The sequence below is a fragment of the Varroa destructor genome, unplaced genomic scaffold (genome assembly GCF_002443255.2).
Source record: "Varroa destructor unplaced genomic scaffold, Vdes_3.0 BEIS01000007.1, whole genome shotgun sequence".
NCBI classification, from domain to species: domain Eukaryota; kingdom Metazoa; phylum Arthropoda; class Arachnida; order Mesostigmata; family Varroidae; genus Varroa; species Varroa destructor.
This window is the reverse complement of record NW_019211460.1, coordinates 18,471,014-18,497,647: the sequence shown is the minus strand read 5'-3', so window position 1 is coordinate 18,497,647 and position 26,634 is coordinate 18,471,014. Positions and strand designations below refer to the sequence as shown.

General features: G+C 41.7%; 1 protein-coding gene across 16 annotated transcripts in view; it reads left to right on the top strand.

Moving 5' to 3' along the window:
- The window catches only part of LOC111253805 (semaphorin-1A-like), a 191,223-nt gene extending 174,412 nt beyond the window's left edge, over window positions 1-16,811 (top strand). For 14 of the 16 annotated variants that reach the window (XM_086976034.1, XM_086976029.1, XM_022813820.2 and 11 more), the window contains 9 exons: window positions 7,575-7,668; window positions 8,591-8,946; window positions 9,219-9,239; window positions 9,576-9,680; window positions 9,887-10,996; window positions 11,409-11,621; window positions 11,951-12,248; window positions 12,760-13,015; window positions 13,343-16,811. In XM_086976034.1, coding sequence (XP_086832160.1) covers window positions 7,575-7,668; window positions 8,591-8,946; window positions 9,219-9,239; window positions 9,576-9,680; window positions 9,887-10,996; window positions 11,409-11,621; window positions 11,951-12,248; window positions 12,760-13,015; window positions 13,343-13,363 — 2,474 coding nt within the window. In that variant the 3' untranslated portion in view covers window positions 13,364-16,811. The remainder of the gene's footprint in view (window positions 1-7,574; window positions 7,669-8,590; window positions 8,947-9,218; window positions 9,240-9,575; window positions 9,681-9,886; window positions 10,997-11,408; window positions 11,622-11,950; window positions 12,249-12,759; window positions 13,016-13,342) is intronic. The other 2 variants (XM_086976037.1, XM_086976039.1) reach the window with 2 other exon arrangements.
- The last annotated feature ends 9,823 nt before the right edge of the window (window positions 16,812-26,634 follow it).

The following is a 26,634-nucleotide window of genomic DNA, read 5'->3' as shown; positions in this document are numbered from 1 at the left end:
TATATACATACGTGAAAGAGAGAGAAATTTTTGGACAAGTCGCACTATAAAAAGCGTTCCAAAGAATTTTTGGCGCGCCGTTCCTGGCCACCATACCGTCCAGTATGTTCCTTAGTTTACCTAGTCCATTTAATTAGACTGCTACCACAAAAAAGGTGTTAATATCCAATAGCATTGTCTTCCAATCTCGTTGCGTTTCAGTGTACATTTGTTCTTCTAGTACGATCATTGGCGCTGGTTTTTCTTAGATGTAGAGGCTCTGCTTAGCCAACGTGTATAGCCGGTAAGTGACGCGAAAATTGTATGGAATACATCATAAATACGCTGACGTATTGCCGGCCCAGCAATCGTTGTCACCTGGGTCATCGAGGTCCCCTCCTCGAGCAGTCACAACAACGATTTCGATTATTCAGATATATGAATGCATTTGCCGCGAAGGGAAGATGCACTTTGCATCGAACACAGAGCGTATGTAGCATAAAAAAAAAAAAAAGTAGTCGCGTTCAAAGGATAGGGCAGACCCAAGATAAACGGTGCCGTTTTGCCATACGTTGTGTCGCCTCGTTATGTTGGTCAAGTGGCCGATGACGAGAGAAACGAGTCTAATAAGTGCCGTGTTACCTTTGCTTGTACTTGCAGACTTTTCGCTTGTGCACAGGGACTTTTGATTCAGATGGTAGGACGAAATCAGATGGACACAATTAGGCCTCTGTAGGCTTATAGCTAATTTTTTCTAGCGAAAGTAAAATTGAGTGAAAACTCAACGACATAAAATTAACCTTAGGGGTGGGCTAGAAGGTAGCGAGTGGGAAGCTAATTCTGTGTAATGCAGACTTTCGTTTTGTATTGATTTGAGTTCGTTCGTCAGCTCAACTCGACCACTCTTCTGGTAGTAGAAGAGTAACTGTCGCTCCCCATTGCCCAGAAATACAGATCCAATATATTCGCTAAGGGAAGTCGTTCTATCGATTATGAATATTGTATTCGGATCGGCATCTCTGTTTTGTTATACATGTTTATCCATATGAGTAGGCAGAATATTTGTCTATGTGTACATGCTGAATAGCCGTTTCGACTTCGACCGTTTCTGACAAGAGGCGATCATTTACAGCAGTCCACCCGTCAGCTAGCACGCGTATCACCATTAAGATGCACGTACGTTCCTTACACCGATCTGTCCTTAATGCTTTTGTCTCTAAGTGGATTCAGTCATCCCGACGATATATCTATCATAAGAGAGGATGAATATCATGAAAAATCACCTCACTCGTCGTCTAGTTGTTTCAGATGTGTCTAGGTAAGATTTTTAGATAAGCATCGAACTTCACATTAATTAATTAATAATTAACGCCAACTTATTCTCGATTCATTTTGCTACTTTTGGGTTATCGTATATTTCACCCGATAGGCGAGAAGGGATATTCTGCCAACGATAGCTAGTGCTCCAGTTTATATCTATTGCTATTAATACAACGGAGGCTGTCAACATTGCTGCTGCTGCTGCTGCTGTAACTCGTCAACTCCTTCCTTTCTCTTCACTGGCTTGGCGTTTCCTGTCCCTAAATACTGGTCCTCGACAACTCTGATAAAGGCATCATTTGCGACGGCTTCCGTCGGCCCTCAGGGCGTGCTACTTCTAACGCGATCTTTCAAGCCAGTCGCAGCTGCTGCTCGCTGGGTCTTCTTTCCAGGCGCCATATTCCGGTCGCTTCGACTGGACTCGCTCTGCTAAGCTTCGAACGGTTTCATAACAAACTCGTACATAACATGCATCAATCGAAACGTAGTGTTCCATAGAACCTAGTTCGGCTAGCTCCCGGCAGAAACCCAAACGTGTCGACATGGTGAGTGATGAAGCGTACCTTATACAGATGAAAGACCCGAGTCGTTATGCGTGTTGCTATCAGACGATTATAGAGGGGCAGGCCGATGAACGCAAAGGTACCTCTGACATGTTAAATTAAGGTCAGGTACAATTTCATCGTAGCTCAAATTTCGTGATCGCGCAGACGCGTTGCACTCTTACGGGATCCACCACCTGCTGTAATTCAGATTATTTTGCTAGTCCGCCAAATTGAGTTCGCTCTGAACTTGTACTTCTGCAGAAGTTACTATTTATAATATAATCCACATCTTCAATCAGCTAATTCATAGCCTTCGGTGCCACCCTTCAGTTCGATTCATTATTGACAGCAGCCCTATTATAACTATCGTCACTGACCAATGCCAGCAATAGAAGCAATTTAAATTTCTCCTTATGGGCCATGACGTAACGTTATCTAAATTTTACGCCGATCACACAGACAGTACAGATAATAGTAAACAATTTTTTTTTTGATGTTAATAAAAATCAGGACACCAGCAGTAGCGACATACGTGGCTGGAAAATTGACGTTTCCACACAATAAAAACTATATGTCTGTAATATACGCGGTCTTATCTACATACAGGCCGTAAGAATAGATTGAAACTTCATGCATATCGGTCAACGTCTATTGTTACCACTCAGTCAGTATAGTATTTATTATTCGCGCGCTGGTGAATGGATTTTATTATACAGAAGTAGATATGTTTCTTAACGAATCTTTGCCTTCACTGATAAAGGGATCAGTGACGCTTATTCAACGAAAGTTATTTTACCTTATGTCTGATCAACATGAACTTTCGATACTCTGGCCTCACCAACGTCTGTGTCTGTCTTCTTTCACAGAAGAGGAACTATCCCAATATTACTTGCCCAACTTTTTCGAGGTTGTGCAGAAATTCTAAATACAATCGATCTTACATTGTGTATACAGATAGGTATATCGTTGAAAGGTTGAAAATATCGGAAGTCGCTGTCGCAACCGCTGGCCGCCGTAGAATAAGCTGTACTTTAACTAAGTCAAGTAGAAGGGATGCGCATGTCTGCGACAGGTTACGGCGGCCACTCGATCAGCGAGTCGATAATAGTGAATTATATCCTTTATCTCCACCTCACTAATATTACGTAGAATATCGGTAAAAAAAAAATTCTATGGTATAGTAACCGATTGTAATATTTGATTAGACCCGTCTGTAAAGCGATTCACCGCTATCTGGGAGACGCAGCCTTTCCAGAAGTGATCTCTATCTCCTATCTGTTACATTGCTAATAAAACGTACACAATATAATGGCTATCCGGCAATTTGGGTTTGGCATCCTCTTCTGTTAATGAGACAAAATCAATGGTTCTTACAATTGTCAGCCTGGGTCATCCGTTTCTCGCTGTTACTCGTTATCTGTTTGTCTGATACGTAAATAAGTTGAACAAGGCCGGTTAGCCAACTTACTCGGGTAATTATCTCGCGACCGAGCTAACCGACAGCGTCTCGCTTGTTACTGCCCAGCTGGTTGATTAGCTCACTGGTCCATCTATAATCGCGCGTCTCTTTTTCGTATAGCTCGGGCACTAAGAAGTGATAGCAGCGGAAGGCGGTTCGAGCGCCATCGACGCCTTGGTCGGCCTTTGGCCGATGAGCCATCATTGACGATTGAGGTGAACCAGAAGAATAAGTAAACGGAACGGGATCGGTTGAAGTGGCCGAGACAGGACAAGTCGACTGAATCTGCACTAAATGCCTGGCATCAACGACAGGCCAATGACACGCTAGCCAAACGAGATCGGGAGTAGCTCGCGTTAACGCTAACAGTTACTGTGGAAAGTGTCGGCCGGATTTAGACGGAAGGATTTTAATTTGGTACTATCAATTCAACATGAATACAACTACCGGTATCGCAATAATAACTCTGACAGCTGAATTGAAAACAAAATCGTAGAGTATAGGTAAAATTAAATGGGTAACTTTGCATGAAATGGGCGACAACGGGACGAATAAACGTAAAAAAGAGGGAGGAAAACCATATGTTAGAGGGAGAACGTGAAAGTCACTGTTGTCTATTGAAGGTGGTGGAGTTGCATTTTGAGGCGGTACTGATTGTATAGCGTAGTGAAAAAATAGTGTGATCTACTTGTTTTGCGTGTGCACGATTGTGCCGTAGTTTTTAGGGTGACGTTAACGATTTAACGTTTCATGAGTCATCCCTATTCATCGCCATTTAGCAGTTACCCTAAGAAGCAATATTGAAAATGCGTTCTAGGTAGAAACACAATTATGATTCGCCAGTCATCGAATCTTGTTCTGGTTCATAATGTACGATTGTGTAAAACTCGAGCAAGGACGAAACGTTTGGTCTCTTCGTTGAGTGCATAGATACATTTCTTTGTAGGTAAATATCCGAGACCGCAGCTTACCATCAACAACGTTAATGATCCTCTTATACGGAGCTGGGGTTTGGTAGGCTAACGATTTCAGTTGAGCGGAACTGTGAGATCAATCTAGGATGAATACTTTCAGGAACTTCGGCATCTTCTAGGACAGACAGTGATGCTGAACGATCGAGGGCGGGTTTTGGCTGCAGGCGGCACAGGCTTGCGAACGACGAATCCAACCTACTTTTGGCGGCTTGGATAGGGCAAACACATGGGCTCACTTAACGCTGGCGCTCCTTCATTCACGATGGCACGCACATGCGAATTTATAGTTTTGCAAAAACCAAAAGAAGAGGATGACAAATAGTGGTGAGAAGGAAGATTCTAAAGGGTAGGGTGGTCTAGAAGTAGTTGTATCCTACCATCACTATGTAAATAGTATTCATCTGATGGATGCTTGTAATGTGGAGGTAGGCAGGGACGAAAGGAAAATTTTTCAGTTTAATTCAGTTGAACTGAATAATATTTAGCGATAACCACAGCACCCCCAGCTACCACAAGTGCGACCGATGTAACATAGATTCTTTGCGAGGAAAATATCGTGCGGCCGACTCTGTGCCCAATATTGTTATGGTACTCCACGACTATCCTTCTAGTAGATATTGCCGGATGTAGATGTCGCTGTTAAAATTAACGTCCACTGAAGTGCTTAGAGATTTTGTTCAGGATACAAAGCTCAACAAAGTTTCGATGGCTTTCAACGGTCAGCAGATGTTTTCTTCGTACAGATCATACGAAGGATAGAATGAAGGCAAAACTCTAAAATCCAATATCAGTATAGCTCTAGTTCTGCATGCTTAAAATGACGGGCTTCTGCTATATTGTTTTCGTCGCATTTAACATTAACTTACTTCCTTCGAACGTTGTTTTTTTGTGCTAAAACTGATTCGGCGTTAGCGTCAATTAGAATAAGATTTGCATACGAGAAACGCTTGTCAGGTACCGCAAGTACCATATGGAAAAGGTTACCGTACGAAAGTGTAGTCTTTGTCGATAGTTTTGCCCTTGGTGAATCCAGTCTAGGTCGATACTGCGTTGTTGTGAGCATTCTAAGATAGAAATGGCTCGTCTGGCAAACGATCATACAAACATGATTGGACTGAGTAGCAAAAATCTCATGTTTTTCAAGTAATTTCTGTCTGCATTTCGAGCAGGTCAAGTGCCTTGCAACTGATTGGGATGAAAAGATGCCCCTACAGAACCCCTACCCCGTGCAATATGGCATCGTCTTTAAGCGTCAATAAAAAAAAATAAAACACCCCCAAGCTTTTATTCGTCTTAGTTTTTCTTTCGCTATTGCCCTACTGTATATAGTATATGAATGCGGGAGTTGAATGAAAACACTAGGGATAAGTCCACGCTAAACTTACTTAATCAGTCAGCTTATATCGTACTGTTAACCTGAACTAACTCAGATAGGATAGATGAGACATTAGCTAGCTCTGCTCTCCTGGAATACCACAGAAAAGATATATTGACTAGGGTTCAAAATCTCGACCTAAGGGTGTTCAGTTCAGAAACATCGTGTCGTAGCACCTATCCACACATGTTGCATTTATTTGTATATTGATTGTCTATATCTAGTGCTTTGTCTGAACCGAAAAGGAGTTATAGGCAGACAAGTAGCGAGTAGCTTTTCGTGCTCATGGGACTTGCGAGAAACTATATCATCGGGTCGAATGGTGGTTACCTGCTTGACTCTGTTTACGTGGTTTCTGCCCAAACCAATGAGCCCAATGCATCATACGCCGTCGGCCAACTGGGTTTTATTATATTGCAATATTATATAACGATTCGAAATTTGTACCACAGCCCCATGAGATTGCGGAGTTGTTTTTTGGCTGGGTCTCACTGATTGTAATTTAAATTAGTTTTTTTGTAGGGTATTGGCGCTAAGAGAGTTTCCAACTATTAGAACAAGCAAAACACATTTGTATTATGAAATAGGTGGTAGAAACGCCGGATTTATTACGCCATGATGCATATGTCGGAACTCTCATAGCCCGATTGGTTTCTTGAGGAATCATCTCGTGGGCGCAGTTTCTCACCCTAATCATTTCATTCTAGTTGTCAATCGGCTAAAAAGGTGGCATCAACAGATTTCAGCTTATTATCATCAATACAAACCACCATCTTGCCGCATATTTTCCCACGTTATTTCGCTTTATATTATGAAGAAATATCTGCTATATAAGCTTCATCACTTCTGAGGTCAAGCGCACGGCTATAGCATTCGAATGCTCTTTTTTGTTATCACTAAAATGAGGTACATTGATCCAGCCTAACACTACCAACGAAGCTAATTCCGCATGCTTCTATCTATGTGCACATGTAGGATCACGAAGATGGTATTAAAGTAACAATAAGTTAGCTAAGGCACATGTCGCATGCCATAGTCCGACACGTGTCTTCTACACGGTCGATCGCTCTCACATCACGCCAGAAGGGACGGAAGACAGGAATATATACTGTCGCAAGTACTGCATCTATTGGCGTGTATCTATGCATATATTGGCACAATATGCGCACATGTTCGAGACGTTTGTAGAACTATATTCTTTCGTCTATAGACAGTTTAGCAGATGTCTCATGAAGGGCAAGCTTTCTGAATTGCATTCCACCAAGCCGAAGTATAGCTTAGGTATTACGACGATGATGGCACCGATGTCACTTTACATTGTCCTTGTATCGTTACGCGTCAACGCTGATATCTTTGATGATAGCTTTGTCGCCCGGCTGTGGGAGAACTCGATCGATCGGTTTCATCGGGAACAAACAGAAAAAGGCCAAAAACTTCAAGAACGGTAAACCATATGAGCAATGCTCGTAATGAAACTCGGTTTAAGGGAACAGCCCTTTACTGGCGCATTACAGTATGACCACCGTTCATTTAGTCATCATCTACATCAGTATTATAGGCGCTCGATGTATCTGTTGCTATCACTGTGTGTCATATTTTCGTATGGTCTGCTATGCGATAATATAGATTAGTGATTTATATCTTTTCGGGAGTGTTTATTTCTAGTTTTTATATTCTGGCTCGTGCAAGTTGGCGCAGCCAATACAAAGATATATGATGTTTCTGTAACAACTATTTTCTGTTATTTGTTTAATTACATAATGGCTGGAAAATAACACCTGATCAATATCTACGTCGAACGGCTTAATATCGCATTGGTTAATGTAAGCGGAAAAAAGTTAAATTTTATGAAAAATTACTATAATCAAAGCTGACAACAATGTAACGTTCCCCGTATTTACTCTGTATATTTATTCCTGCAGCCGCCGATCGTGTGGTACGTTTTCGCAGCGAACAAGAACATGACCACTTCCGTCTGTTAGATCACGACGGCGACTTTCTGCTGATAGGAGCCAAGTAAGTATATCCGATTCGGAACCAACAGAGCTTGCATTTACTGCTAATCGTTATAGTGATTTTATTCATATTTTTATGTACAATTAAATACGGTGGCTTCGTTTTGCCTATGGATATGCCCTTCATGGTGTGCGGTTCCTATTCGATTAAACATATTGCTGGGTTAAAGTCGCGCGATTGATTAAAGCCTGTTATATATACATCTCGCTGTTACGTCCAGGGAATTCTCCGCCTATCCTGAGAACGCCGTTTACAGTTTCCCTTTGATTTGCGGTCTATTTCCAGGGACTTCCATTATTACAAGGTTGCTTGCTCACTTGAAATTTGATGAATCCACTTATAATATCTATAAACATTCAGAACTCAAAACTCATGTAAAGCTCAATAGGAACTGTCCTGTAGTGCTTATTTTGTAAATCTGTTTTTGCATAGTTAAGGTAAGTAAGTTACATCAGATGATGTCTAAGGCTACCACCTTTCTATTAAATTATATAGGTAGTTTTCTAAAGAACTTCATCATAAGGTACGTAAGTTGAACAGTATTGATATAATATAGTCCATTCTATAATTGTTGACTAAACATCGTCTTGGCCAAATCACTGGTAGTTGTAGCAGTACATGTACCATTTACTCGGTTAAAGATGGCTCTTTCCGCTCCGACATCGGCACTCTTCCGCCTCTGGAATACACAAACCACATCTACAGACCAGCGAAGAACAAAACTAGGTCACTTTAGGGAAATCTTTAATTCGATACCGGGGTAATAAATCGAACTTAATACATACACTTTATCACTAGCTGGTCCGTTGGTATCTCTTCATTTCAACTGAATATAATTACTTGACTAGATCATAATTTGAGGCTTACTTAAAACCTTTTGCTCATCTCTGTGACCATTTTTTCTTATCTTAATCAAATAAAGGAATATGGTGTATAATGTCTCAGCGGCAACGTTATCAGTTCGACGGCGACTTGAGTGGCGTCCTTCGGAATCGGATGTGAAAATGTGCCGACTTAAAGGAAAGAGTGAGGAGGCTTGTCATAACTATATCCGGGTCATTGCCAAAAAAGCTCACGACCGTGTGCTGGTCTGCGGCACAAACGCTTATAAACCCAAGTGTCGTGACTACGCCCTACTTCCAACTGGAAAATCGTCCGGTCACAACAGTCACACTCAGCGCGGGGCGTCTAACGGCGAATTCAGCCTAACCGAGGAGAAACCTGGAGAGGGACTATGCCCATATGACCCCAACCACAACTCTACGTTTACATTTGCTGGTAAATCATTCGTTTTGTGGCGTGTGCGGTACTTCAATTATTCAAGAGATTGATATACCTATTTAGTACCCCCTTGCTGTAGAACTCTACGTTCCATCTGAAACTTGGCTGTTTCGTGTTAAAAACTTGGTTCCTATTTTATGCAACGAGTTACATGGGAGATACTCATTAATCATATGGTGCATGTCATGTTGCAATATTCTTAGAATTTATCTTTGCTAACTTATGATAACTATATTTATGGCTCGTTTTTATTGCCGCACGGATTGCAGCGCCCTTAGGATATCGCACAGGTAAAGAAATACGGTTGGCATAATTTTTAATTTACATAAATTCTCTGAATGAATGAATGAATGAACAGGTTCACTGGCATAAACAATTTGTCGCCTGTGTCTATCTTTTGAGTGGCTCTTGAAAAACACATCAAGGATCATCAAGACCAATGTGGAATATTGTTACACCAATAAATACCACAACATCATCAAAAGCACCATTCTAAATAATAATGCCTGTTTGTCCGGCCTGTCAACTACATTTTGCCCTTCAAGATTTGAATGCAGACACTGCTAGTAGACGGAAGATGAAGGTTCTATATATAGATGTCCTATCATTAACCTTGGACATTTCAGATGGCGATCTCTATGTTGGCACAGTTGGCCAATTTTCCGGTGCTGATCCCTTAATCTACAGAAAACCACTACGTACAGAGCAGTTCGACCTAAAGCACCTTAATGGTACGTATTCTTCATACAGTTACACAACGACAAGCAGATATAATGAGCAGTTTCGTAGACATGTAGATGTTTCGTAAAAATGTTCTCACTACTACCGTACTGCATTAGCAGGCAGTGATTTTAGCTAACATCATTTATAGCTCGCAGTACGTGTGTTTCGCAACGTGACGTTAACCCTGCCTTTACTTATTTTTTTTTTACCACAGCCCCTCAATTCGTGTCATCGATGCACCTGGCCGGTTTCGTCTATTTTTTCTTTCGCGAGAGCGCTGTCGAGTATATTAATTGCGGTAAAGCCGTCTATTCGAGGGTAGCGCGTGTGTGTACGAATGATCAGGGTGGACCACATAAATTTAAGGAACGCTTCACGTCGTTCCTGAAAGCCCGTCTCAATTGCTCCATTCCAGGCGATATGCCGTTCTATTTCAACGAGTTACAGTCAACTGGTCCCATAGTCGAGGGGTCGTATCGTGGCGAAAGAGCTCGATTGATCTATTCCGTGATGACGACAGGTTCAAATTCGATCTCAGGATCGGCCGTTTGCGCGTTCCGCTTGGACGATATTAACGCCGCATTTCACGGCGCCTTTAAAGGTCAAGAAGATAAGAACTCAAACTGGTTGCCAGTGATCAATTCGAAAGTGCCCGAACCGCGGCCAGGTCAATGTGTCAATAACAGCAAATCATTGCCTGATGTTACGCTGAATTTCATCACCAATCACCCACTGATGGACCAGGCCGTACCAGCCTACCTCGGCCGGCCTGTCGTTGTGCACACCGGTTTCAGTTATCGGTACACTTACATTGCGGTCGACCCACAAGTGGAGGCCGTCAGCGGGAAGGCGTACGACGTGCTATTTATCGGCACCGATCATGGTCACGTTCTGAAAGTCGTCAATGTCGCCTCATTGACTCAAACTAGTGACAGTGGACAAATTGCTGAACCTGTCGTGGTTGAAGACGTACTTGTTTTCGCGCCAACACGAATCAGTAGCAGCGGTAGCCGTGCAGGCGAAAAGTCCAGCGGTTCTACCGGGTCAACGAACTCCGCCGGAGCTCCGATCGCCATTACGAATCTGGTCGTACAGCGATCGCCATACGAGCAAAAGTTGATTGTCGTGAGCAATAATGAAATCCAAGGAGTTCCACTCTTTCACTGTCAGCGTGCACAAAGCTGCGTAGACTGCGTCCGCTTGCAGGATCCGTACTGCGCGTGGAGCCTCGACGAGCGCAAGTGCACTCACAACTGGCGAAGGGATCGTCACTCCAGCGTTCAGAGCATTGAGCATGGTTGGGATGAGCGATGTGGAGTTAACTGTGAGTATACAGAATAGTACTAATTCGCTATTTTACTTTCATCTTGCTAACATCACACTTAACTATGTAGACGTCTTGGTAGTGTAGTTAAATTTCCAGAAGGGCTTTGCCTGTGTGGTTGTATAGTGTAAATATGTGTACTATGATTTTTAGTCTTATCTTGGCCTAAACAATACGACTGGTTCAACTTGATTGATTAACTACCAAATGCTAGTTCACCAGAGACTGACGCGATTAGAAAACAAACGACGGCCTGCTAGTCCTAGTTGTACGCATACCTGTTTGGGAAGATAGCATGATAAAAACTTGGTCGAAACTTTGATATTGGCTCGCCTTATTTTGTCGCTCCCAATATTCTCTCTGCATGCTCACCAACCGCTGTTACACCGCGAAATCCGCTGTATTTGTTTAGTTGGCGCAACTAGCGAAGTGCTTGAAGAGTTAAGTCACAACGCCGTAGACCGGGATCAAACGTCCAGCGGCACATATAGTCCAACAACCCCGTACGGGCCATTGGACGAGTCCGACACCTCAGGAACTGCTCCTCGAGGGTCCAACATTTCTCTCACGGCCTGCCTCCCCTGTCCTTCAACGCCTGCCCTTGACACCGCTGCTCTTTACTTTGGTAACACATACTTGATATGGATCTATGTTCTTGGAAACTCGAAGTGAAAACAATACTGTCAAATGCTAATCTAGCAGTTGCACGAATTATTAAGTTCCCTACTCTTGCCTACCAGCTTCGATTCCAGTTCGTTCTGCTAGCAAAATTATTTGTTGAACTTACAATGTCTGCCTAGAGAAAATAACGTTCTCATAGGCAAAGCTCGTGGCCCGTAGGATTAAAAAATGCTACTTTAATCCGTATGAGGGCGCATGGCGCATGCTCTAACGCATCCACGCAAGTGTATTAATTGAACGTTATCTTCTTCTGATCAACCTATTACTTTAAAGCTCGGCCACATCCGAACTCTGGCGCAATTGTGGACGATTCCCGAGGGGATGCAGCCGCAGATGACCTAGGTCTCGAACGGAATCATAACGAACTTGATGGATCAGGATCAAATACGGTGATTGAAGCGACAGGGCCATTTCTCTCGTCATCACGGATGTATCCCGCCGAAACCCTTGCGATCTCAGTTACGACCTCTGTCGTTACGTCTCTTGTAATCGGCTTCATCGCTGGGTATATCTTTGCTAGACGCTGCAAAAATGATATCGAAATGGACACCGGCCCAGAAGATTACACCAGGTACGGCTTGCCTAGTGAGAACATTTTACAGACATAGTTATTTGATCTATTCTAGCCTACTCGGCCTATGTGCGACCTCTTTTTTTACTTCAAGCGTGTTAACAGTCCATATGTACTAACTAGTGCCACCAACTGAATCTTAGTCCATATAATCAGGTTTCCACAGAAGCAACAGAACAAGATTATGTTCTAAATATCAACTGGAGAAAACGAGCTATACGACCTCCTAAGGGTTCTGCAATGTTGAAACACAATTTGTCGAAGACATGCCAACCATCAAATGAATTTATTGTTATATAGTAGCCTTGAAAATAATTTCGACCTGCGTGACGGCAGCACAATGAATTTGTTACCGGCGTTATCGCTAATCAGTCAACGTCACTTTAAATTTCTGGCCGCATTTAGAGCGAACAATTATAATTACCCTTGGGTGGTATACTAAAGCTACGTGACCTCATTATATTGCCTTTAATTTACTATTATCTTTGATATTTACTTTGACTCTATCTAGATATGTCGACATACAACGGATGAACGGATTAATGACGCCCGATCTTGGCATGGGAGCGTATGGGCACGAATTAAGCTATGCCGTTGGTGGGCCACGGCCGATCAACCTCGTACTCAATAAGAATGGCAAGCCAACAAACCATTTGTCAAATCCATTGCCAAATGCTAACAATACGATGCAGCAAATGCAGCTTCAAATGAATAATCTTGCTATACATCAGCAAGCCACGCTCGAGAATAAGACTACTCTGCAGAAGGTACAAGTTTGAAAAAACGTCATTATTGACGTAGGCGTATGTTGGTATACCGAATCATATCGCTTTGATTATCTACCTAAATATATGAACGTAATTGAACGGGAATAGTTATTCTAGTTCAGGTAGTAGTCAGTCGTTTGAGCTTGTACATCCAATCTTTCAGCCGTTTCTGATTTTCGAACTTCAACTTATAAGGGTGCAAGATGACTGAGTTCGCTGATATAAGAAGTAGGAGAGCATCATTTTCTCAGTTGTTGTTAATTGATTTTAATCACGTATACATTTCATAGTCATGACACTCTAAATACATTTCTCATTAAATCGCAGGTAAAGAAGATTTATCTATAGCCCGCCCCACCGCCCCCGCAGCCCGCCATGTCTCCGATCTATGCCGATCCGGAGAACGTCGAGAGATTTGCATAAACTACCACCATAACCAAAACAAGAAGCGGGCATCTGAGAAAATCAAACGTTTGGAGCTTAAGTGCGCGACCGCATTTCAGCAAAGATGACGATGGAACTTCTTGACAATGTGGTCGCAAGTAACGCTTGCAGTCGTCGAAATATGGCGACACAGCACAATGCGATCTTCAGAGACATCTCGACAGCGTCTGTTCTGGAAGATAGTACAACCTCGATAAGGATAAAAGATTTTTATTATTACTATGTGTATATCCAGGCGTCTACGGGTGGGTGTCTGTGTGTCTCTGGGAAATGTGGTCATCGAATTGTTTCCAACAGTACCTTTTACAGATGCCTCTTCTTCGCAATGTCTTCTCGACGAAATTTTTTTCGAAATACTGGGCCGCTGGGACACTTCCTTCTTTACCCTCTGTAGGGGAATACCCGCAGACTTCTCGAGGTAGTTAACTAAAAGCAATAACAACAGTAGCGAGAATATGCTACAATGCTGTTCTACGTATGTTGCGGAATACCATTCATGTTCATCAAAACTGTATTCTGCCCCGGTGCATCACTGTAAAGCTCTATTGTGCACAACTTGCCAGCCCTTTATATCACTATCTCTTTCTTTCTACAAGCGGGATTCATCGCCGCTCTGGAAACTACATTCGGTAATACATCAACTTATTAGCTAACAAATATTTAAAGCAGTCGCTGGCACCGCAGCAGTCACTGTGCGCCTCTTGTGGGACATCATTCCCCCGCTAACTTAGCGAGCTGCAATCTTGACAAAAGTTAAAATGACGCAAAAGTCCAAAGCCTTCCGAAGGTCTCTCCTCGCACTAAGGACTGGCACCGCAGTGTCAGTGACAGCGAAGACATAGGGAGAGAACAAGTCCGATCTTAATGTGATGCTAGATGGCTACCAAAGAAATATATACATAACATAATTTATTTCGGTCTCTCAAGCTATATTTCTTTCCTCGAGGATAATGGTACAGGTCTGAAATCATAATCCTCCTTAACGCCTCCCACCTATATAAATTCTATATAAACCTATATAAATTCACCTAATGTATTGCTGCATTTTCGTGAAAATACGTAACAAGTGGAAACAGCACGAGCAGGAGGTGTTAGAGTCACATATTGAGCAAAAGTGTGCAGCCGATAATGCTTCCTGCATCTTCTTCCTCAGGTGCAAACTAAACAGCTAGAAATTAGCTGGATTTATCGACTTTTTCTCCTCGAAAAGAAACCTGTCGATATTTGCGAATTTCTATCCGATCTACGTGCCGTTTTGTTCTTTTATAAACCGACCCAAACGATTACGCCTATGAGTTAAGTACGATAATTACGTGATACGTCTGTGAGTGAATGCGAGCGAGCGTGCGTGCGTGCGTGCGTGCATTCGAATGGTTAATGAAATCACGAAGCTGGCAGTAAGAATTTTGTCTTCTGTTTTGCAAAACGGGTGTTGTTCTCATCCAGCCAATAGCGTGTAACGGCGGCCACGTTGGTGGCACGTAAGCTGCCTTTCAGGAGCTATTCTACAACGAATTCACTGAAACAGAGTGAAAGATTAATAGTTGTATGTAATATTGGTTCAGAATCTATATATATATATATATATATATATATAAGAAGTAAATGGAAATGATCTTGTAAACGCGCAAGACAAAGCGCCGACCCGTGGAAGTTGATGATCTGCTGCTACTACTTCGTTCTGTCTGGAGCAATACAAGGTAATGTTAGAATAAATTTATGAGTAAGTGGTGTCGCTACACGATAATCACCTATATGTATGACAAACACTTGAGTATAGAATGTAAATATCGTCTATGCAAAACAAACATAGAATGCAGTGTGAGATAATAGCAGTCAGGACATTTATAATATATTCCTACAAAATGCATGCTATGTGGACGTTGTTATCAATGCTGTTTAGGCAGGACATATAAGTTGTAATGAATTGTTATGCTAGCGATTGACTCCTTGCAGACCTGATCACTCATTGTTTGCAAAATTATTGGGCAGACACGAAAGACTATGTGCTTTTGCTTGTTTATTTCCGCTTATTTTCGTTATTAAGCGCTTGGAAAAACTTTATGGGTATTCTACTGTGTGTTAACGTTTGTTCTATCTCGTAGAGCTAAAATATCAAAAATGTTCTTTCTTTTTATAAACGGCTAAGATGACTACAGCGTGCCACTTTTCTAGGCCACTTTGTATCTATACTAGATATATGTATGTCTATATATATATATACGGTGGGAATGCAAATGCTAAATTGTGGCTGGTCTTAGAACTGGCAGGATGGACAGACTTCAAAATCGACCTTAGGTTTGCTCATAGCAGATGTCAACGTCGAGTGTAAATTAAAATTTAAGGACTTTTAGGACTATCAACTATCAGTGAAGATGCTTCAGGCTAAATGCGTTCTAACTGTCGGACTTTCACTTCTTGAAATCGTTAAGCCATACGGAAGCATAATGTCTCGTAATGGCAGCCACTCGAAGAAAAGTTTGCAAAAAATTGTCGATAGGAGCACTATCAGTTTAACTGACACCCGTTGGCCTCATCAACAAGACCTACGAAATTCGAACGTTTCTCTTTACCACGTGGTTTCTAAAGCGAATCGGTAAAAATCTAGTTAATGAACAAACCGCACCATGGACTGAGTTATCTTGAAACCGAGGCTCCGTCGGGGTACTTTCGACAGAGCTCTTAACTGATAGGTGATAGGTTCGAACAGAGGAAACACAACCTTCAACGCGATGTGAGTATAATATTTAGCTAACTTCAACAATACGAATACGACCGTAACTTTCGAGCGAATATCCGTAAAACCGACTGGACGGAATACGCACCGATCCAAGTATCAGGAATGAAAATAAAGAATACACTTATTAGGATTTCAGCTAAACCGGAACGTATCACAAAAGATGAATCGACAAGCGTATGTAGTATATCAGTGGAACGCGAACATTGTGCCTAAGTGAAAGCTAGGAAGAGACAAGCAATCTTGCAATATATCGTATATGCAGCACCTCGGCATAAGGTGAGAGAAGGCCGCTGGTTGAACAATCTGTTTGTCTGCACTCTGACCGTGCATGAGCCGGTTAGTTGATACACCTATAGACGATGTAGAAGTTGATTAGTTAAGGACAAATATGCCTCTTCCATAGCAATAGTAATCGCTGTTTCGAAGGACGGCTTTGAATCTCGGATAGCGATGGCTAGTGTGGTCCAGCCATGTGGCACATAGATCACGCGTATTAGACAAAATACATATATAATATGAATATATATAGGGTGACCCATTTGCGATGTATTAATTTTGAACTGTGATAAACAGCAGCGTTTGTATGCAATAGCAGAAGCATATGCCAAACTATGAATATTTGTATTTTTTTGGGCGGTGTATCACCTAGACGACTGCCTCGAGATTTCTTTGCCAAATAGAAATAGAACACTCCACTTGATTCGTGTTCGGCATAAACCGTTGCCGTAAAATGTTGGGTAGATTTGTTGAAATCTTCAGTGGTAAAATCCCTAATTCTCTAGAGTTTGTTTTCTAGAAAAAAAAAACCTACAGAAAAGGAAGTCGAGGGGCGTTGAGTCTCACAAGCCGCGTCTTGTCGAAGTTAAACTTATCGAATATCAGCCTTAGACAGTGCTTAGAAACGAAAATCATTAACAGTTAAGAACAAAAACGCCGTCTCTTGTTCAGAATTCGAACGATACGGTCGTTTTAGCTGTACATAGTGATGGCTTATAAACGTAGCAGGAGCTCTAATATAGGCATTTGCGGCACTTTTATGTGTTGGCTAGTCCAGCCAAGTAGAAATTGCGGATCAACTGAGGAGATAGCCTTTGATGCAAAATTATATTCGCTTTGCAAGTTTCGGTCCATATAGCAAACACATGATGCTCAAGTCTGGTCCGCAAGTTTGAGTTCCTTGGTTAGTTGAAACTTACAGGACCAAACATTTCCGTGATCTACATAGCAGGTAACATCCATACGACAGGACCAACTATCGCAATCGACAAGTTACTAAGGTGGTCGCATCTCCTAATATGTTCTCAGCTACTGCATTGACGACCTGTTCGGTGCGAGAGCTGCGTGAGCGTCTGAAGTAACACATTTAGACCCAATCGTTTGTACAGGACCGCGCAAAAACGACCGGGGAATGCAGCACGTCTACCGCAGAGCGTTCAGTAGCATCGCGGACGCAGGCCTTCAAGTAACCGTTTCCTTAAAAGAGGCCGATTATCTTAATCGTTCAATTGAAATTGACAGTAAAGCGTCGTCTTTTTCCAGTGCTTGTCAACTTGTTTGTCTGTACCCCTTACCATGTTATAGTTTAAGCATCTGAATCGGGTTGATATATTGGGAATGGATGACCCTATATATATATAATCATTAGATGACGTTCTACCACACTGAGAGAGAACGAGTCACTACTCTGCATTTGCAACGAAGACACTACAAGAATGATGATTTGCAGAAGAAAATGAAGATTGACTGAGAATTAAGCAGTGTATACAGACGTGGTAATTGAAACGGGCATGGGTGAGACCGTATTGCCGTACGTGTGCGAATGTGTATATACTAAATGATGTATTAAATAATGGAAATACCGATTAATAAAGTAACGTATGAAGCAAGTAATGGAAACAGGCAAGGAAACCTTGATATTACCATGTCGATCAGGGCGACAAATTGTAAATATTTGAAAACAAAATAGACAACATAATGATAACTAAACGATTCTTGTAGATCTCAATAATAATATAAATAATGATAACGACAACTTTTGTATAGAACGGATGTAATCAGTATAGATGTTAACCAGCCCAAAGACAATAAAACAATAAATGGTAATAAAGCCGAAGACGAAAATCAAGTGTAAATAATTAAATAAAGGACAGATGGAAAAAGGAATACACTTGCGAATGAAAAACACGCTTTTTTATTGCGTTACAAAAACAAAATAAAATATAAGGCTAATGGACAATTGTCATAGAACGTGGTTCGCGAACTCTACTTGGTTACCTGCAAGAGAACATCTATTACAGTTGAATCCATGTAAACTGGAAATCGTGTCCGGCTCTTTGCCTGTAATTTAGCTTCCTTAGTTTATTATTATTATTATTATTGCTATTAGTGAGGGCCGGTAGGTAAAATCATGAAAAACTTCGCTCTTCTAACGGCCTATTTTTTTTTTATAGTTAGTTTTTATAGTTTTATAGTTATATTTTTCGTTATATTATATAGTTTTATTATCGAATCTATCTGTTTTATGTGATTCACAGTCTACAGGTAGCATAGTCGGTAATGCGCTTACTACAGTATGTTTCATTGTTGCGTGTGAGTTCCGCCCGACCCACAAACGGAAGCGGAGATTCTCCTTGGAGGTGTCTCAAATTAACGCCTAGCGGCAGTAATGAGCGTTCAACGTCAAGATATGAGCAATAACAGCGTAAAGCGAACGCCAATAAAATGCTGACAAAAATGAAGAGAAGTGTCGCAAGTTGGGAAAAATGTTCTTAGTCAAACCAATGAATATGTTAACCGCTTACGCTGTTCCTAGGTCTATCAGCCTAATTTTTTAAATGGGAAACTATTTTATGTGTCAATCGGTTGATAAAAAGGTTAGGGCTGTTATTTATTTTAAATTTATGTAGCCCATTTACAGTACACTGTGAGCTAGTGATGGTTGCATCTAACATTTGTGCCTCCTCGATACGATTTTCGATTGTTATAGCCGACACTTCTTCGGGAAAATCCTAACGGGGTTACGTAGAATCAGTCACGAATTTTTCAGTAACATAGCTGCGCCACTGACACAGCAAAGGTTCCTTTATAGGTTCATGGCAATAGCACGTTACGAAACAATAATTTATGCACAATGATTATTTTGTAACAGTTACCCTCAATAAATAAAGAAGATGTGGAGGCGATTGCTGCCAAGCTCATTTTTTCAAATAGTCTGCATTGATTGATGTCAACAATCCCCCCCAGAAGATCCTACTTGTTAAGTAACATGCTATTAAGTCCAGGATTCCAAGTGACAATTGGCTTAATTACATCTATCCTATTTCAGCTATACTGACTAAAAATGCTGGTATTAAGATATAAACATTTTATCTTGTTACGATGAGGCCAACGAGGCCTTCTATGATTCTTGTATTGACGCCGCTAGTTCCGATGTCTCGCTTTGCTGTAGGCTTTTTTTTTTGTTAGGAAAATAAATATCGTATCTGAATAGCTATGTACTGCCTAGAAACGATCGCTTTATTTACATTCATCTGATTTATATCAAGAATTTTCCTCTACTGCCATTCACGGAAGTCGTAGATATGCTTTGATAGCACTCTCGGTTTTACAGTAATAACTAGGCCACGATAAAACAACGGTTGCGTTGTTATAACGGCAGAATAGTCCATTAGAAGGACATTTGGAGCCCGCGAAAAAAATGGGATAAGGTTCTTCTAGGAAGGGGGGTGGAAGGCGGCATCGCGTGCTCGTAAAAACATGAGATAATAAAATCGCTACAGGACGAAAGTTCCAGCTAGGGAAGTTCGTTTTAACATGTTCATACTAGAATTCTCCGGAAGGTTGTTGCAAAGGGATCGTGCCTGTGCAGGTATATGATAGCTGGCGGCATTATTCATATTATAGTCAAACGATATAGGGTTTGTATGAAGTGTAGTAGCTCTTGCATTTGTCAGACTTTATTACGTTGGACTGATGGGCAAGCTTCGGGCTGCGAGTAAAGGTGTTAGCATACTTTTGGTCTAAAAGTTAGTTGTAAATGGGTATTGCTAAAATAGTTTAGTATCTACTTCTAAATCTATTTGTGTAATAAATATTAATAAAACAAGTTATATAATCACTCGAAATACTAATGTTTAAGAAATTGTCGAGAAAAAATTTTCAAGCCCCAGTGTTGAAGCTAATACCCCCCGTCGTTACAGTGTATGGCTGTATAAGTCAAACGTTACCCGTTTAAACTCTGCCACCGACCAACACTATTTAAGAGTTTTTTTTTTTTTAAGAGAGAACTACACTAAGTTACAGTTCATGCAAAAGCCAAAAAAATTAGTGGTATTGTGCTGGAAAAGTTCAACGGATATATTGCTGTCCCTAACTACGAATACCCTGGTGATTGTGCCTTAGCTAGCCAAAGAGACGGCACTAATTTGAACGTGATGAAGTCAGTTGCCCTAGTCTTAATCCTAATCCACGCCTCGGGGAGGTCCTTTCACCTCGTATGATTAAGGGAAAGCCCAGCCATCACTTTCCTGGCACACCAGATACGCCGATCATCATACACCCGCCATTTGCCCCCATCGCATGCTCAAGTTCTTTCTAACTATCACGAATTCGAGCTGCGTTTTGCCCCAGGGCAGTACCAACCACGGTGTATACTCATTTGTGCTCTTTTTCCTTCAGTCTTTCTACTTCTCACCGTTCATTTCGTTTCCTCATAAGCTCACCATCTCCCATCCATTCCAGCATTCTAATGCAGGTCCACAAACAAAATACTCCCCACACACATCCAACCAATGCTGTTCATCCTCAGCGACTCTCCCTTGTAGTGAACCTGCAATACTCTTGACCAGCGGACCGAACAGATAAACCCCTCTCACTCCATGAGGAGAACATCCACTCTGACGAAGGCTTTCACGGAAAATAGGATTTTTTTTTCTTATGTGAAACTGACTGACGACGAAAGCGGCCGGTGCCAAACAGAACATTCATCTGCAAAGAAACGAAGGCGAACGTAAAACAGGAATCGGGAGCAGCTAAGGGCGAAAGCGATGCGATCCTGGCAAGGACCGGGTTCTAACCTAGCCCGCCTTCCTTACGAGTGCGCGTATTGGGTAAGTGAGGCAGGAAAATGAGAGGAAGTGATACCGTCACTAAATCCAACATAATCCCAAAAGTTTCTCAACAAGTCGTTGCTACATCGTTGTTTGTTGGTGGCGAAGCGACGGCACCGTCTGAACGGCGCTTGACGCTGCTTTGCCCATTGCTATGAATAACATGCTGCGTGTGGAAACAAGAATGTGAACGAGAAATACGAAGATCGTGAGTCTAACTATAGCGAAAAGGAACGAAGCATTGGTTGGCACTGAAGCCAGTCTTTAGGAATTGGGAGGACATAACGCACTCTACTTCTTTCTGAGACCGTAGAAGTAACAGATAGATAAATGAGCCTGGTTTTAATCTGTCGGATGGGTGGCATGAAATTATAGTGATCGGTTAAGGTAAACTTGTTAAGCAGATGCGGAGGAAAGATCTATATGAACATGGCGTTCTGGGTTTTTGGGGAATACTCGAGGCGATTACGGGCTGAGATAGCCAATAGGGCGCTGCATAGCCCAGAAAGGGTAAACCCTGCTGGCGACGATGGAGCACGTCGCGCGCCGCTCGGCAAAGGAGTTAAAGTGCACTGCAAAAGTGGGAACGCACGTCTGAGATCCCCGCGCGCCTACCTACGTGACACAAGTCGCCGTTCATAGAGATTGAAAGAAGTAGGGGAAATGTTACATTTGGCCGAAATGCTCTTCTATGGTGAATTGGCGTAGCTTACCAGCGAAATTTCTTAGCATAGTCACCATTGGTGTTCTAGTTATTGACAAAACGAATTCGGTACGACCAATCGTATAGCTAGCAAAAGACCGAATGACGAAGGATGATTAATTTTGCAGAAAATAAGTATATGATACAATGGAGGGATGATGGCGCTGGGCTGCCTAAATAATGTATGAGTTTTATCATAATTTTATGTAATGCATTATTCGTTTTTTACGATGGACAACTTTTAAAAAACAGGTTGATATTAGCTTCGCTCCAATCCATGTTTGTTCTGTTTTCTGTGTTTAAGATCAGCGCTGCGAGGCGCCCGTGAGTTAGCACGTTTTCCCACCACCTCGCTCAGACATGTTCCCTTTCCTCTGTATGAATGCACGGGATGAAAGTATCATCTACGCGCTCGTGACGCAATGAATATGCGCAAAGAATACTGAAAATCGCCTACCGAGCGCTTAGAAAATGACGAAAAATGGAAAAAGCCAGGGACACGATTGAAAACCAATGCTAAAGAAGTCCATACATAATTGCGGAGTCCAGGGATGTTCAGCTATATATCGTACGAACGAAGCTAAGTTATATTTTGACGACGCTAACGTGCCAGTAGTGTGGAGGAAGGAAATCTTCATAAAAGGGTATTGCCTATTGCGAAGCCATGGATTACATACGCAGCCATCCTCTGAGTAGCAATAACTTCTGTTGCAACACATAGCTTTACGCTCAGAGATACTTTATTCTTTAAAACTAATAATTTCAAATAGTTAATCTCTTAGGATGGGTGGAAAAAATAACTTCTTTGCCTACCTTTGAATTTCATGACCTTGATGATTAAGATGGGACAGTAAAAAATACATCCTATATATTTCGTGTAAAAATTAATTGCATAATTGTAATTAATTGCACAGTTCTCTTTATATCGTACTCAAATGCAAAATAACTGCGTGTATATAACTGTATGCAAAACAACAGTTTTAAAACTCAGTTACGGCGTGTTCAAACAAAACATATTATAGAACGTATTATTCACAAGTTGCTCTGTAAGTACATTGTACGGTAGTAGGCCAAAGCAGGATCGTTACCTGTACGAACACAGGCGGGCAATAGCGTCCACTTAGTCTCGACGTGCTCGTAGGACTTCGTTATGCTGCCTAAAGCCGCATAGTTTTTGCGGCGCTACAACCCGAGTGGGCTTTCGGGCAGACCCACTTATCAGGTCCTGGGATCAGCGGAGGTCAGACTGTCGTATCAGACAAAACGCCGCGCGTGTTCAGCTTCCCTAAGAGTGTGTTTTATTAAAACTGCAGCTCCCTTGCACCAGTCACCATTGGCGATAGGCCTTATTTCGCCAGTTCTGCAGCTTTATCTGCCTTTCCATATAAATATGTTTCTTCATATACATACCGCTACATATATATATATATATATATATATATATATATATATATATATATATATATATATATATATGTAGCGGTATCTCTGCTATGTGTGATTCTATCTGTAGTTGCACTAGGGTCACGTTTCATGGACCGTAGCGCGCGGCCGGACGCCCGGCTTGATAAGCTTAAGGTGCGTTCATGCGATAGTAACGGTGTACAAGCCGGGCAATGCTTTGCTTTGCTTTACCGCTGATTAAACATTATCTAGAGTTGCGTCAGAGGTTTGTAAGTTTTATTAAACGACTACCTCTACAGCGGCCAAGAGTAACGCAAGAGCGCAAAGGGTATTTACAGACTTGTTGCTAACAAATTAGCATGACGAACGGTTTAGAAGACGAGATTTGTTTGGTTTCTATGTCGAACTCTATTTGAGTTTCTAAAGAGACATGTCATGGCTGTGTAAGTTCTACGAAGTTACGGTTTTTGATGAGAAAAAATAGACTTTTCCTAACACGAAATCTTACCGATACTGTAAAGTAGCAATTACACTTTTTTGACACGGTACATATGTTGGTCGTATGATACCATTTGAGTTGGGCATGTTGGGTGGCGTAGGGAAACTGTGACCCGAAGTAACCAGTGGGGTTAAAGAGTTTCGGTGAACATAAAACGCTACAGGGGTATAAAAATAGCCCAGAGAACTTTTTGTTCACCAGTATATACAGCATGAACCCTATTAAAAGCTGTTGGAAAGGTAAGGCTTGCATTAAAGCCAATTTACATAAATAACCACGCATAAAATTATACTTTATAGCTATCTCCTTACTCTGGCTTTTCTCTAAAACAAGTTTTTAGGCCCCATTTTATGGAAACAGATCTAACTTTTAAAAGAGTGACTAATTCAGACGTGTATTTACACAACGAAATTACATGCTCCCACCGCTGTAACACAGTTATTATTTGCTTGAATGAGACCACATTTGCAACCACACTTATATATCACCACTGCTTTATAGGACAAATCCTGCATTTTCCTAGAGCACGATGATTGCCTGTTATTAACTGACGTATATTCGATTTCCACTACCTTTACTACTCGACAAATCGACCTTTGCGAACGTCAGAGCCTGCGCCAAAATCGCTTGCTGGACAATCGAAATGCCCTCCTGTTTGATCGGTCGTCTGCCTTAAGAAGCGTCGGCAGCAACGTGTTCCCACGTGTGCGTTCCACAAACGTTCCGTTGCTACTGGTGCCGACACAACAGATCTTTAGGTGGCGTTAGTGAATAAATATAGCATTGCAATGCTTTCGCTATTCTTCACCCTCCTTTGCATAGACGAGTCATGCATTTTGCCATGGAGGCCTGTGCCTCGGTAAGGTTTGGTCCCTAACCTCTTTACATTGGCCGCTGTAGCTCCTCTTTGACTCCTAAGTTGATGTCTTCGCCGATTCAACAACAAGTCGTTCACTTTAGTCACCTCCATTCTTGCTGTTCTACTGTCTTGCTCGTTCTCCTGTTTCCTGTTTCTACGTTTATCCTTTGTAAATGCAGCCACGACAGCGCCACAACTGTTACGGCCCACATTGCAATTGTTATCATCGTGCGTTGAGGATATTACTTGTATTAATTCGTTCCTATATTAAGCTATCTGTTATATATATATATATATATATATTGCATTTTGGGTAAAACCGTTGGCCAGCGTTGCTAGCTGTTGCTAATGCTAGCGATACGGCGAAGAGGAAGGGAGGCAACTCGTTAATTAGCTAATTGTAGCTCTGCATTAACTTGTCGTTTTGGCTTCGCAAGCGTTCATGTTAACACAATTGGAGAGAAAGCGAGTACGCATCGATCCCTTCGGGTTTCTCTTCGAAAAAGAAGGAACAGCAGTTACTCTATGAGGCGATGGAGGGCAGATGCACAAAAGGATGGGAACTATCGAGGGAGCAAGCAGCGACCGAAAGTTTTCTGCACAGTACGACGTAGAGGAATATCATGTTGCAATTTGTAAGCAACGATTAACGTTCGGCTATGCCTGGCCTATGTCAGCGCGAAGTCGGGCAACGTTAGGACAACATGTCGGAAGGCAGACGCGGAAGTTCTGCTAAACCAATATGTGATTAACCGTTAGGCAAGCCAATGGCAGGCGCAGATTTCCCAAGTTGAATTTTTACCATTACGCGTATAGCTCTTTTAAACAACATTGTACACCGTCAATTTTGTACTGTATACATCAATATTCCTGAATAGACGGATGCTTTAAGGGAATATACTCTGATTGCGGTATAAGGGGCATTGGATGGCGTTAGTCAGAGCTGCCGTACGTTTGCTAGTTTATGTCGTTAGTTGTCGGTTTTTGGAGCTGATTAACATGAAAAAACTTGCATTCTTATTTGTCACACCTATTGCTCGTTCTATTCTGTTAGGCTTATTCGAATTAATATTTTATAGTACAACTGCCAGGCTGGAGGAACGGATAAGTTAGTCATTGTAACCTTAGTAACATTTCACTTGTAAGAGGGAAGGCAGTTTTTCGTAAAAAAAAAAACGTATTTCTAAAATTGCCGTACATGTCACGTAAATAAAAGGACACAATGCTGTTCTTGATCTCTTTCGAAAGGCCTTATAGGACCTCATGAGACACTCGTACGTTAATTCGAAACCGCAGTCACAACATTCACTTTTCTACTAATAAGTGGGGAGGTACAGGCGAAGTAGTTTATAATAAATGGATCAGTCATAAACGTCAATGGAACGTAAGACCACTGCTGTAGGTGAATGACATCGAGATTTGCATGGGTAGAATTCATGAAGCCTGGCGGGGTTATTAGGAGATGCAAAAAGTCGATGCGGAGTTCTGTCCCAGGCCTCTTTCCAAACGCCTGGGTCTCAACCAGAAGCGGGACATGTCTGGCTGTGAACCTTTTTCTAACTCTGTATCTAACAATCAAATAACATCATATAACACCGAGGCTTATGGGGTAATTCACACGTTACTAAGCCCAAGTTCATCTACACTGCTTCATCGAAAATGAGAGAATTTCTATAAATAGCATTACTCTAATTGGACATGTGGCTGATTGTAGTATTTTACGATTTATACTCAAATAGTTTTTAAATATATAATAGTTTCGCGTAGTTCAATGAAATCGCAGCGTTGGATTTGGTTTTGATTAGCTCGAAAGCGTTCGTAACATAATATTTACTTGTACCTTATTTTGTGCCAAATTCTCA